The 14386-nt window shown below is 35.4% G+C and overlaps 1 protein-coding gene across 3 annotated transcripts in view; it reads right to left on the reverse strand.

Annotated features, from left to right (window-relative positions):
* Positions 1-66: 66 nt before the first annotated feature.
* IARS2 (isoleucyl-tRNA synthetase 2, mitochondrial) overlaps positions 67-14386 on the reverse strand; it is a 98226-nt gene continuing 83906 nt past the window's right edge. The window contains exons 18-23 of one of the 3 annotated variants that reach the window (XM_037823538.1): positions 7027-7158; positions 6109-6215; positions 5022-5167; positions 4130-4320; positions 2249-2393; positions 67-1063 (exon numbers count right to left, since the gene is read on the reverse strand). In XM_037823538.1, coding sequence (XP_037679466.1) covers positions 921-1063; positions 2249-2393; positions 4130-4320; positions 5022-5167; positions 6109-6215; positions 7027-7158 — 864 coding nt within the window. In that variant the 3' untranslated portion in view covers positions 67-920. The remainder of the gene's footprint in view (positions 1064-2248; positions 2394-4129; positions 4321-5021; positions 5168-6108; positions 6216-7026; positions 7159-14386) is intronic. The other 2 variants (XM_037823546.1, XM_037823555.1) reach the window with 2 other exon arrangements.

The raw sequence follows: 14386 nt of genomic DNA on the forward strand, positions 1-14386 counted from the left end.
ATATCATTTATAGGAAATAAACATTTTTAAAGTACACTATAACAACAGTGAAAGCCCTCTCAACCTGATATGAATGGGTTTGTTGGGCCTCTAAAAGTAACATTTCTGCTGAACAGAATTAGCCATCCGTAGAAAGATTTTAATCCAATAGTAAATTGTTTATAAAATGCTCAGTTACTTATTGTAATGTATTGTAAGTAGTGAAATTCTGTATATACTGCCATTTTCTTCTGTGTCTTTTCATTGTTGTGAACTCATGTATATTAGTGAAATAAATTTTCAGCTTTCATATTGTTTCCCTGGCATTCATAAGTTAAGTGTTAAGGGTTTTTTTTTTCCTCTTATATGAAAAAAACAAATTTGGTGATATTTTTTCCTTCCAGTACAACCCAAAAAGCTAGCTATTCCGGAAATATTGGTATTGGCTTGAAGGGCAGAATGAAATTATTTTTATCTCTTAAGTAAAACACAATTCTACCAATCCCTTTCAAAACCCCATTTTTTCACTTGATATTCACAACTATTTTCACCAACATCAGTCAGTATTTTACCAAGATGACTTTATTTTACAGAACTCTAAATATTGTGCTAAAAACTTATAAAATATAGAACATTTTCTGTTCAGCCACATTTTTGAAAGTAAGCATATTCAGTGGCCATGTTCTGAATAAGTCCATATATATACACACATTCTTTCTCAGTCACAGGAAATATTTTTTATAATTCTGACTGACTGTGATCTTTACCTTCCCCCATCTTCTCTTCCACTCAGCTAAATCTTGGATTTCTTTCCAATACTGTGGATAATCCATCTAAACTCCCAATCAGTGAAATCCAATACTGTGGATAATCCATCTAAACTCCCAGTCAGTACTGTCAGCAGGTTATTGCTCAGAAGCTGTTAACACCAGAGTGAAGTACTACTTTCCACCAACAACATCTGCACATCGGGGACAGAGAGCATCTGAAGACTCAGCTGTATACTTCCAACAACGAGGACATTTTTCTTTGGTAGCTGGCATGACAATTACTTTATAGGAAGACTCCTCACGAATATCACCACCTGTTTAAAGAAAAATACCCAGAAGAGTATTCTGACAGGCCATTCAATGTGTATCATTCTTTATTAACTGTTTTAGCAGGTGTTCCTTTCTCAAAGCTTTTTCCTTCCTGCCCTGGGAAAGCCTGTGAGATACTGCCTCATACTGCATTCTAACATAGCCAAGACAGTGGAATCAGACAATTTGACAATTGAAAGGAGCTGAGGAATCTGAGACCCTGTGAGATTAACTGATTTTCCCCAAGTCACTGAGCTCTGTATCTACTGAGGCAGATCAGGCCTTGTAGCTCTTAATGCAGGTGTCGTTCTGATAAATTACACTGATTCTCCAGATACACACTTGACTAAGAATAAAATAAAAGTACCAGTGTCCCCATACAAAACTTAATTGGTTTGGATAAAAAAGAAATGTAAATTTCTTTACTACTAATATTTTTAGACCTCAGAGAAATAAGTTTTCTAATCTTTCTAAAAAGCTCGTTAATATTTTCAAAAGCAAATTAAGCCATAATCTTTACTATGTGCTTAATAAAGTCAAACTTCAAATTTAAAATAACCCCTCTAAAACAGCCTCCCACTTTTCTGCTGGTAACTGAAAGGTATTAAGAAGAACACAAGCGGATCCACCCTTCCCAAAATATCTGCTTGTTAGTTATTCTGTTCCTGTGTTAGTCATCTCTATCACAGAGGATTAATTAGATTGCTAAACATGCCCAATAAAATAAATAGCTACAAAATGCTTGCTTATGAGATATGACTGTGGGCATTGAGTTCAATAAAATTTCCCCCTTAATCCCTCACTAATGGCTAAATAATATTTTTTTAATTTGAGATGTGATAGGACATTTTAGAATCAACACTGGGCAGTACTAGGGTACTAAGTACCAAAGGAGAGGGACACAAAAGGGAAATAGGAGCACATCAGACTAACTTCACATAAGCTGACACTTACTTATTCAAAGAAAAGGAAGGAAAACTCTTCCTCTTCTATTCCTAGCATTCTGTTTTCAAAATCACTGGGTAGAACACTTCTAAGAGCTGGCTTATGAAGTTGGCCATTGTTTATACTCTTTCCATAGAAAAGATGTATTCCAAGTATATATCTGCCTTTAGAATATAGTCCATTGGAAAGTTGGAGATTACCTATGATTATTCAAATACCATTGTTAACTCTCACCTCTGTCTTACCTTCTAAATTGATTAGGAATGTCCCTTCAAGCTTAATTACATCTGCAGTTATCTCTAGTGGTTCCTGAGTGAGTAAGGTTGTCTGGGAAGCCATTATTAATTCATTCAACTGAGAGGTGCTGGAAGTCTCCTCAGTTTGTAGCATCTGGAGGTAAGTAAGTGAAAGTTACTATCTAAATTAATTTTTTACCGTAATCTGAGAGATTCTAAAAACAGACGTTGCAAATTCTTTTCTTTGGTGAGGAACCTTTTAGTACCATTATGTCCTGAGCTTATGTGTGAAAGGTTTTAATTAAAAATTTCCAATCAGTAGTATTTCCTGAGGATATAATCTATGCCAGACACTTTGCTAGATGGTAAGTGTCCATTATTTCTAACTGTTACAAAAATCCTATCAGGTGTTAATTATACCCATTTTACAAATAAGGAAACAGTGGATCAGAGAGGTTAATGAAACCAAGTTTCTCAACTAACAGGTGGTGGGGCTGGAATTCAAGCCCAGTTGTTTGTCAACCACAAAGCCCATTCTTTTGATCCTGTATCCTGCTCTCTAGATAAGGAGAGGGGTTTAAGAAACTATTTAAACAAGGACCTGCCTTTTAGCAATGTAGGTCAGTGGTGGCAATCTGAAAAATGCACAGAATCCAACTGAAGTACACCAATTTGGATGTCTGATAAGAATAATACTTTATAGCACTTTTACATTTTTCATTGTAATTTTGATCTTCAAAATGAGTTTATGAGCTAAGTAATACAGATATTCCTTAAAACAAAGAAACAAACAAAAGAAACCTCATGAGAAAATAGGCGACTTATAGATTAATGTTTTTAACAAGTTCATGTAATTAGTAATAGACAGAACCAGAACTCCAAAGTAAGCCATCTGACAGCTACTTAGCATAATTCCTAACTAATACATTCACAGTTTTAAAAAGCCCAACATGTTCTTTCCAAAGTAAATGACCCAAAAGAAGCTGCATTTGTTTCAGCTTATTAATCAAAACAAATAAAATCAAAGAAAACATAATATGTAGGGGGGAAAAAATAGCTCAAGACTACTGTGTAGCCTTGTCCCAGCTGCACTGGTTGTAAAATGAAGCAGTCAGATCTTCTCAGTTCTTAAATTTTAAAATGTGAAAATCTTATTTGAAATTCTGTTATGTGATCTACAACTTCATATCCATGATCCATTTCAAGCATCAAATCTTAAAATCATTTTAATTCCATTATTAAAAATTAAAATTAAGCATGTCAACCAAAATGAGATAGGTATTTTTTTTTAGAAAACTATGAAACAGGTAAAACTTAAAAACTTGGAAAAAGGAACACTGCCAATTCTCTTAAGCAGTAAGACTAGTAAAAAACCTCAACTTAGTATGTTAAACTATAAGCCAACATGACAAATCAACCCCTAAGGAGCCCAAGAAGAAAATTCTCATAGCCCTGTGGGATACACATGAATGTTCTGCTGGAGAAGATAAATTTTCTCCAGATTTCATAAGATATAGAAATCTTTTTCTGGATTTGTTTTGAAACTCGTCCAGATGGACAAAAGTCTCAGAAAACTGGACCCGTAATACAAAACTCTCCATTTAAGTATATTATAATACTCTGCCATGATTTAGATGTCAGCTGTCCTCCAAAACAGCTTTAAGGGCTTTCTTTTCAAACAGAACTTCATTATTCCTTCTCCTTTCCTATAAAGTAAGTAGCAGCAGAAGGAAAGGAAGCATAGAATTGCAGGAAACAAAAAATCAGTGACAATCACAATCCTAATTTCTAAATTAAAACAATAAAAGTATCTTAGATTTTTTAAAGCAAACTTCATGTGAATTTGTAAGATATTAGCCAATATTTAAAAAAGTACAAATTGCTGCATACCTCTATTATCTCAAAGAGCAGTCCAGGTTCTATCACAATGATAACATTGTACTCTGCTGCATTTTTGCCAGGGATGCTTCCAAGAAATGAATCTCTCATTGCACATGCACTCTCCACTGCCTCCTCCAATCCAGGCTTCTTCCAGACAGAACTTGTACTAATCCACCCAGTCCGAAAAACACTTCTGGGTTCTTAAAACAAACACCAATTTTAATTGATTCACATATGTTCTAAACTGTATAAAAAGTTCTAACTACTAAACATTTACTAACAGTGGGAAATAACTGTGCTTTATGCTAATTAATCATGTGATGAAATATAACAGAGCCATGAAAATATTTACCATTTATATCAATAATGGGAAACAATTACATTACATTTAAACCAAAGAATCTATCAAAGAAAATAGTATATACAGAAAAAAGTAAAAAGGAAATATCCCTATATTAACAGGGTGAATGGATAGTAAGACTATGAGGAACTTTCCACCCCTTCTAAACTTACCTAACTTCTAATATTCCATAAGCTTCACATAATCAGGGGAGAAAAAACTACCCTAAAAATATTCACTTAAAAGCACTAAACTTTTTCTTTTAATAAAACCTAAAATATGTTTTGGAACATTTATAAGGGTATTTAAGGAAAAGTGATTTCTCAATATTGCAAAGCTGGTAATACATATCTGAAAGCACTGGTGACGGCTCAGTAGCCATTCTGAAATCCCCCCTACTCCTTGGCAATTAATGCAGAAACTGCTAAATGACCAAGACATGTCATGACAAAGCATTCATCATAGATGAGAAAGTGCTCCTCCCTTGAAGTAAATAGAAGTAAAAGCTGCACCCTCATCAGGGATCTTTTTCATTTAGAAAACAAGTCAAGTATTCCTTACCTTTAACATAAGGTATGTGCTGGAAGACCTCTTCAGCCAAGTGAGGAAGAATGGGAGCAAAAGAACGAACTAGTACATCCAAAATTTCAGCTAATGCAGTCTGACAGGAGCGTCGTTTGGGATCATTTTCATGATTGCAATAAAGCCTATAAACAAGAAGAGTTTACTCAGCAATTGATACCACTTGATATATTATGATCACTAAGATAGGATTTCCCTCAGTTTGAATTTATCCTTCCAGTGGCTAATCCTGTGGTTCTAATCATCTTCTAATGAAATACTCTGTCATACAATTTTCTGATCATTTATCTTCTATGGCACCATATTCCCTTCACATGAGCCCACCTCCTCAAAAAACTCAAAAGCTATGCTATGTAAAATTCTTATTTTAACGTAACTATTAACGAGCCTAGACTGCTGTATTAAAAGAACAATTAACACGTTAGTTGATGATATTTAAAATGTGACCCTGACAATACTTTTAGTCTTTTAAAGGAGGACTTGCGAGTTCAAATCCCTATGTGGGAAGTCCTGGGTTCCCTTGAATTAGTTAGGGCTGAAGCCTCACACTGGATGATTTATTATAAAGACAGCACCATCAAATGCATACTGGAGCAATAAATGAAGACACAGCACCAAGCCCTATTCTAAAAGGATATTACTAATATAAAAACTTATATAATAATTGCCTGTATATTTCTCTCTCTCTTCTCTTCAATATTTGCAAACTCCTTGAGGGCAAATACTGTGTCATCAGTATCTCATATTAGCAGTTAGACACAGCATTAAGCATTACTCATATGCTTACATTATCTTTTAATACTCAGAAAACACATTAGGAGGTAGGCATTATCATCCTCATTTTATAGATGAAGAAACTGAGATTAGATTAGTTGGCCAAAATCATACCTAGTAAGTGGCAGGGCAAAAAAGAAAATCAGGCTTGACTTCAAAACTCAACTTCATAACTGCACAATACTGCCTCTCTTACTCACCAACTCACCACTGTATCCTGAACATTCGCTAAGCACAAAGTAAAACACTCAAGAAATATGTGTTGGGTATTTTAATGTTCAGTCACACATACCTGTCTTTGATTATGCTGAAATAAAAGTTGGAGAGTTCTCTAGTGTAAAATGCTCGTAATAGCCGAACAACTTTTCCAAAATCATACTGTTTATATGACTCAGTAATCTAGGGAATAAAGCCAAAACACATTTGGAATACAGAGTAAGTAAATGAAAATGCAAGACAGCATAAGAAAAATGTTTTTTTAAAAACTCTGAAAGGCAGGCAAATACAAAATGTGATATGCGAGAGCGCTTAAGGGTCTTTTAAAGGTACAGGTCATTTCTAGATAACAAGCTGGACTATACTCAAAATACAGAATATTCTAACCTGGAAACTACAAAAGAACACCCATCAAAGGAAAGGATAAGGTTTTTAAATGATGAATCAGACCCTTTTAAAACAGTAAAGAGTGCAGTTTATCAACAATTCATTAATGTTCCCTCATTGCTGTGTGAAAAATAAAACTGGGCAAAAAATCTGGGTATGCTCCTCTGATTTAAGGACACACTGAAGTAACCGCATTTCAAATTTTGAGAAAACACAAATTATTTGTGCTTATATTTAAAGTTATGTATGTAAATAACTTAGAAGACACATGGAAATAGTCATTTAATTAATTCTGCAGCTAAATAAAATATAACTACTTTGTTCCTTCCCGTTGGAGAAAAAGAGAACCAATCTTCAGAGTAAAATCTGATCTCGGGAAAGCTGGCCATACTGTTTGCGCTCTGTATTTCTCAAGTCTTTTGAAAACCTAGAAAGGAAATCTTAATACTTTCTACTAAGGTCTACAACAATCTAACAATTATAAAATTTATCAAATATAACTTTCTCATTGCTATAGTTACTGTTTTTAGCAAGGCTAAACTAAAATTTTAACACAGAATAACTGCTGATATTTCTATTTTCCAAAAACTTACTAATTCACACTTACCTTACTTGCAAAATCCTGCAGTAAATGTAGCATATACTGGTCTATGACATACATATCCTTAGCAGGAATTGAATCTGTTTTGGGGTTGAAACCAGTCACATTTCCCAAAAGAAAGCGGAGTGTATTCCTAAGCTATTCAAATTGGAAAAAAGTATGCAGTTAAAAAACACAGAAGCCATCAGTTGTCACTGAAAAGTTATTTTATACTGTAATTAAGTATCATTCCACATGTGTCATTTTCCTAATGGGATATTTTTCATTATATCATTCTTAAGTAAGACTATAAATGCAAAAGCAACAAAAACAAAACTCAAACTCTTAGGTGACATCACAGATATAGTGGAGTAGGGAGCTTTAAGAATTGGTCTCACCTCTGAAACAACCACTAAGCTGGCAAAAAACTTTTTCAAAACTCTGGAATCTATTCCAAATCCCATGTAGCAACTAAGGGAATGTTTAATGAAAAAAGTAGCTGCAATATTTTAGTAAAAAAGTTTTATAGCATTTTTGCTTATCTACGATCCTCCATTCCTTAACTTGGAGAAACTATGGGGATGGTAGCCTGTATTCCTGGTGCATGGCTTACTGGTACCAAGGGGGACTATACAGACCTGACTGCAAAAAAACTGTGGTTGTGCATTTTGACCTGTATGGTAGTTTCCTGAGGAAACAGCACAGAAGCTATCTGTTTTGCTCTCCCTTGGGCCGGAGTGGCTTTCCAGATGGCATCTGTTGAAAGCATTTAAAAACGTAGCCTACCCATAGCTATATAGGGAACAAGGGACAGCAGGAAGGACAAACAGCAGAGACTCAAAGTATGGGAAGAAGGTGGCTAAAGAGGAAGATTCTTCGGGGACTAAGGGCTTTATGAAGGACTATTGTGTATGCCAGAGAATCCAAATAAAGCACACTTGCCCAGGACCAGACTCATGCTCAGAAAAGACCTGAGAGAACCCTATACATCTTCTCTGGCAGATTTTTTTGGCCCCCATGCAAGCAGGAGTGAAAACTACAGTGGAGTTGTTGGCAGCCTGGTTTAACACTGAAAGAGTACCCGAGCTCACAACCAATGTGCAAAGGTTTGAAAGTTTTTCGTGTTTTTTTTTTTTTTTTTTTTTGGCTCCAGCCATTTAAGGTAATCTCTTTCAGATCACTGACTGACTGCTGAGATAAAGGAATAGAGAATACAATCTTTGCAAGAATTGTTTGGGAAAGACACTAAACAAAACAAATGACTGCAACCCTCAACAATTAACGATAACAAACTTTAGGGAGGGAGAATAGGACTTCCAGAGTTACCACATTATAATATTTAAAATGCATAGTTTTCAAACAAAAATGACAAGGCATAAAGAGAAACAAGAAAGTATGGTCCATTCACAGGTAATAAAGTGACAGAAACCATCACTAAGGAAGCCCAGACATCAGATATTTTAGACAAAGCCTTTAAATCAACTGCCTTAAATGTGCTCGAAGTGCTAAAGGAAACCATCAGCACAGAACTAAAGTACATCAGGAAAACACTGTCTGAAAATGAGAATATCAATAATGGGACAGAAATTATAAAAAGGAACCAAACAGAAATTCTGGAACTAAAAAGTGCAATAGCTGAAATAAAAAATCTGTATTAGAGGTGTTCAACAGCACATTTAAATAGAAGAATCAATGAACTTGAAGACAGGACAACTGAAATTATCCAGTATGAGGAGTACAAACAAAAAGGAATGGAGAACAAAGCCTAAGGGACTCTGGGACACTATCAATAGACCAACATATGCATTATGGAAATCCCAGAAGGAAAAGAGAGAGAAAGGGGCAGAAAGAATATTTCAAGTCATAATGGTCAAAAACTTCCTAAATTTGATGAAAGACATGAATCAAGACATCTAAGAAGCTCAAAGAACTCCAAGTAGGATAAATTCAGAGGCACAATGAGACACACTAAAATGAAACTCTCCAAGCTCAAACAGAATCCTGAAAGCAGCCAAGAAAGAAGCAATTCATCATATACAAGGGGTTCTCAGTAAGATTAATAGCCAAGTTTTCATCAGAAACATGGAGAGCAGAAGGCAATCACCAATTTAAAGAACTGAAAGAAAAAAACGCAACAGTTTTTAAAATGAAGGAGAAATGGAGATATTTCCAGATAAACAAAGCTGAAGGAATATATCACTAGTAGATCTGCAGTACAAGAAATGTAACAGGGAGTCCTTCAGACTGAAATGAAAGGACACTAGACAGTAACTTGAAGCCATATGAAGAAATGAAGAATTCTGGGGAAAAAAGGAACTACATAAAATACTAATGCTAGGATTACTGTATTTTTGATTTGTTAATTCCTGTTTGTTTCCTATCTGATTTTAAAAACAAATGCATAAAACAATAACCATACATCTATATTAATGGGCATACAATGTATAAAAATGTGATCTGTGGAGATAACATAAAGGGAGGAAGAAGAGCTATATAGGAGCAGAGTTTTGTATGTTATTGGAACTAAGTTGATATTTCAAACTAGATTGTTGTAAATTACGATAATTGTAAGACCTATAATAACAACTAGGAAAATAACGGAAAAAATCAACCATACACAAAGGAATGCAGTATTGGAAGAATTATGGAACAATAAAGATACGAGATACAAAAAAACAAAGCAAAAGAGCAAAAGTCTGTCTTTGCACCTATGTATAATTAACTTAAATGAAAATGGATTAAAATCAACAATTGAAAGACAAAATTGACAGGATGGACTAAAAAAAAAAACATGATCTAACTATATACTGTCAACAGAGACTCACTTTAAATCTGAAGATACAAGTAAGGCAAAGTGAAAATGGAGAAAGGTAGTCCATGCAAATATTAACCAAAAGAGAGCAGGGGTGCCTCCTATACTAATATCAGATGAAATAGACTAATTCAAAAACTCTTACAAGAGGCAAATGCAAAATGGCAGAATAGAAAGTTTTACAGATTGCTTCTTTCACCAGAAAAATTCAAGAGTTGGATCAAGAGATTGGACTTTACTTAGGTGATAATTCTGGATCCAGATTGGATATTTGGAACCACCACAGGAATTCTGGATAAAAGGACAGACTGCTGAAACTTCAGCTTACATAAGTGAAGGTGTGGGGACCAGTGGCCAGCCCACATTCCTCAGCACCACTGCCATTGTTAGGGAAACAGCGGTTGCTGCAGAAATGTGGTCAGGAGTCAGGCAGCAGATGGCAGGGGCCAGGATGGGCAGAGGGAACACCATCCTCCAAAAATTGGGGTTAGAACTCGAGGTCAGTTTTGGGGGTTCCCTCAGGGACCAGTATGGATGCTAGCCTTCATTTCAGACCTCTCAGCAGCAGCAACTTCTGGCCTCCCATGGGCATCTACCAGGATGTAAAAACCTAGTGCACCTTTTTCATTTTCCTTTTTAGTGTTTTTTTTTTCTTTCTTTTTTTTTTTTTTTTTTTGGTCTGGCATACCCCTATGGAACCAGTGCAGACACTGGTCTCATCTTTTGGCCTTGACAGCAGCAGCCTCTGGCTTTGCAATGGCATCTGTGTCAAAACTTGGTAAGGCAATGTACCCTTTTATGTGTATGTGGGTATTTTGTTTGTTAGTATATATTTTTTCATTTTCTTTTTGTTGGTCTGACAGACTGAGGAGAGGGCAAAGTAGATTTCCAGAGTGACTACAACATAATCATCAGAATGTCCAGTTTCCAACAAAAAATTACAAAACATTCAAAGAGACCAGAAAGTACGGTTCATTCACAGGAAAACAGAATTTGATGAAAATATCCAGGAGGAAACTCAGTCACTGGAATTACTAATCAAAAATCTTAGATCAGCTTTCTTAAATAAGATTGATGAACCAAAGGAAAACATGGACAAAGAACTAAAGGAAACCAGAAAAACAATATGTGAACAAAATGAGAATTTCAATAATGAGATAAACATTATCAAGAAGAACCAAATAGAAAATCTACAGCTAACAAGTACATTAACTGAAATGAAAAATTCAAAAGATGCATTCAACAGCAGACTGGAACGGGTAGTAGAAAAAAGGATCAGAGAACTTGAAGATAAAACAATTGGAAGTATCCAGTCTGAAAGAAAAATGTGTGGGGGAAAAAAAAACAAAAAGGATCCCGAGGAAACCACTGGACACTTCTGAACCAATATTTGCGTCATAGAAGTCCCAGAAGAAGAGAGAAAGGGGCAGAAATAAAATGTCTAAACAAATAATGGCCTCCAAAATCCCCAAATCTGATGAAAGATATGAATACAAATCTAAGAAGCTCAGTGAACTCCAAGCAGGACAAATTCAGAGATCCACACCAAGAAACATTATAGTTAAATTGTCAAAACACAAAGACAAGGAGAAAATCTTGAGAGAAGTGATGTGTTACATACAAGGGGTCCTTAATAAGAATAATATCTGCTTTCTCATTAGAAACCATGGAGGCTAGAAGGAAGTAAGATGACATAGTAAATGGTGAAAGAAAAAAATTATCAACCAAGAATAATAAATCCAACAAACTGTCCTTTAAAAATGTGGAGAAATTAAGACATGTCAGGATAAACAAAAGCTGAGGGAGTTCATTATCAAAAGACCATCCTATAAGACATGCTAAAGAGAGTCTGTCACGTTGAAAGGAAAGGACATGAGATAATAACTTGAAGCTGTACAAAGAAATAAAGACTGCTGATAGAGGTAACTTGTATAGGTAAATATAAATGCCAGTATTATATTCTTCAATTTGTAATGCCATCTTGATCATTCTATATGGCTTAAAATTCAAATTAATAAAAAAAAATCACAATCCTTTGTTATTGGGCCCACACACAATGTATAAAGATATAATTTGTGACAAGAACAAAAGGGGAGGGACGAAGGGTTACAGAAACAGTGTATGTGTAGACTATTTAAGTTAAACTGATATCAATACAACCTAACTGTAATAGATTTAGGATGTTAAACATAATCCCCATGGTAACCACAAAGAAAATATCTTCAAAAATCTACATAAAAGGAAAATAAGAAGTGATTCAAAATGACCCATTACAAATGAAAACCTAAACAAAAAGGAAAGCAGTAATGGAGGAAAGGAAGGACCACAAACAAGTATAAGATGTACCAAAAACAATTAAGAAAATGGCAGAAGAAAGTCTTGTCTTACTGATAATTACCTTAAATGTAAATGGATTAAACTCTCCAATCAAAAAGTAGAGATTGGTATAATAGAAAAAGAAGCATGATCCAACTATATGCTGTTTACCAGAGGCTCATCTTAGATCAAAAGTGAAAGGACTAGGAAAAAATATGCAATGCAAATAGTAACTAATGAGAGCTGGGATGGCTATGCTAAATCAGACAAAATAGAATTTCAATAAGAAACTGTTACCAGAGACAAAGAAAACTGTGTATTGACTAAAAGTCAATTCAACAAGGAAATATAACAATTATAAACATATATGCAACTAACAACAAGGCCTAGTAATATAGGAAGCAAACACTGGCAGAACTGAAGGGAGCAACAAACAATTCTATAATAACAGCTGGTGATTATAATATACCACTTTCAATGCTGGACAGAAAATCCTAGGCTGAAGAACAACAAGGAAATATAGGACTTGAATAACACTATAAACCAACTAGATCTAACAGACATACATAGAACACTTCACCCACCACAGCAGACTACACAATTCATTTCAAGTGCACATGGATCATTTTCCAGGATAGACCACGTTAGGGCACAAGACAAATTCACTAAATTAAAAAATACTGTAATCATAGAAAGTAACTTCTCCAAACACAAGAAAACAATAACATAAGGAAACATAAGGAAAACCAGTTAATTTATAAGTATATGGAAATTAAGTGCACATTCTTAAAAAAACCACTGGGGGAGCTTGGTCCTGCTGCCGTGCAGCCATGGCAGCCTCTGAGGCAGCGGCAGTGGAGCCCACGGCTCTGGGTTCAGGCACCCCGGCAGTCCAGGTGGCCGCGACGGGAGCTGCCGCCATCTTGGGCCCATGGGATCCCCTGGGACAGCTGAGGAGCAGCTGGCCACGACCCGCAGCAGCAAGGCAGCAGCCTACATCACTGGTGCTGTCTGCCTGGGAGCTGATCCAGACGTGGGAGAGTGAACTGTCCCAGGCCGTGTGCACCAACATCCTGTGCACTGTGGGCGGCTACGGCAAGATCCTGCCCAACAGCCCCGCGCTCAATGTATGCCTGGTCAGGAGCCACTGCCTGCAGGCACCTGTGCTACTGAAGGCTAAATCCTCAAAAGAAAACCTAGCAAGGGGACTAAATTCCTTAAAGTAAATTGATGGTGTTACTACTAATTCATATTCCATAATTCATCAGATACAGAGCAAGTGTTGGCAATGGGTAACATATATCCTAGGCAGATGAACTGAACTTGGTAGACAAGAGTTTGCTTTGATCACAGCTGCCTATGAATATGGGTTTCAAAACAAAGCCTTAACTTAGAATTTCATTATGATTTAGAATCATCACTGCCGCAATGTTCAGACATCTATTTAAGACCTGTTTATAAAGGAGAAATGCATGTTTATTTATGACTTTTTATAAGTATAAATGCATTGATCTATGGCTTAAACAACAACAAAAACACTTTGTTTCCATGACAGTTTGTTAATCTAGCCAACAGAATTCTTTGCAGAAAAATGGTGCATGTAATATAACTGTACAAGAACTTCTCTCCCCCAAAACCTTAGTTTCCTGAATTGTTCTAAGAGTAATTGTAAAAACTGAAATGATTAAAAACAATAAAGAGAGAAAGAAAGAGAAAGAAAGAAAGAAGAGAAGAGAAGAGAGAGAGGAGAAGAGAAGAGAAGAGAAGAGAAGAGAAGAGAAGAGAAGAGAAAGAAAAGAAAAGAATGATCATTGGGCTAAAGAGTAATCACAAGGGGAATAGAAAATACTTAGAGATGAATAAAAACAAAAACACAATATACCAAAAGTTATGGGATGAAGCAAAAGTAATGCTAAGGGTGAAATTTATAGCTGTGAACACCTATATTAATAAAGAAAAACAATCTTAAATAATAACCTTACTTCCTATCTTGATGAACTAGAAAAAAGTAGAGCAAAGTAAACCCAAATAGCAGAAAGAAGGAAATCATTAAGATCAGGGCAGAGAAGAATGAAATAGAGACTAGAAAAATAATTGAGAGAATCAACAAAACAAAATGTTGGATATTTGAAAAACTTGAACAAAATTGACCCTTTTAGCTAGACTGACAGAAAAAAAGAGAAAAGACACAACTAAAACAAAAAATGACAATGGTGACATCTGACTTTGCAGAAATAAAAAGAATTTTATAATACTATA

This window comes from Choloepus didactylus, chromosome 2 (assembly GCF_015220235.1).
Source record: "Choloepus didactylus isolate mChoDid1 chromosome 2, mChoDid1.pri, whole genome shotgun sequence".
Taxonomy (NCBI): domain Eukaryota; kingdom Metazoa; phylum Chordata; class Mammalia; order Pilosa; family Megalonychidae; genus Choloepus; species Choloepus didactylus.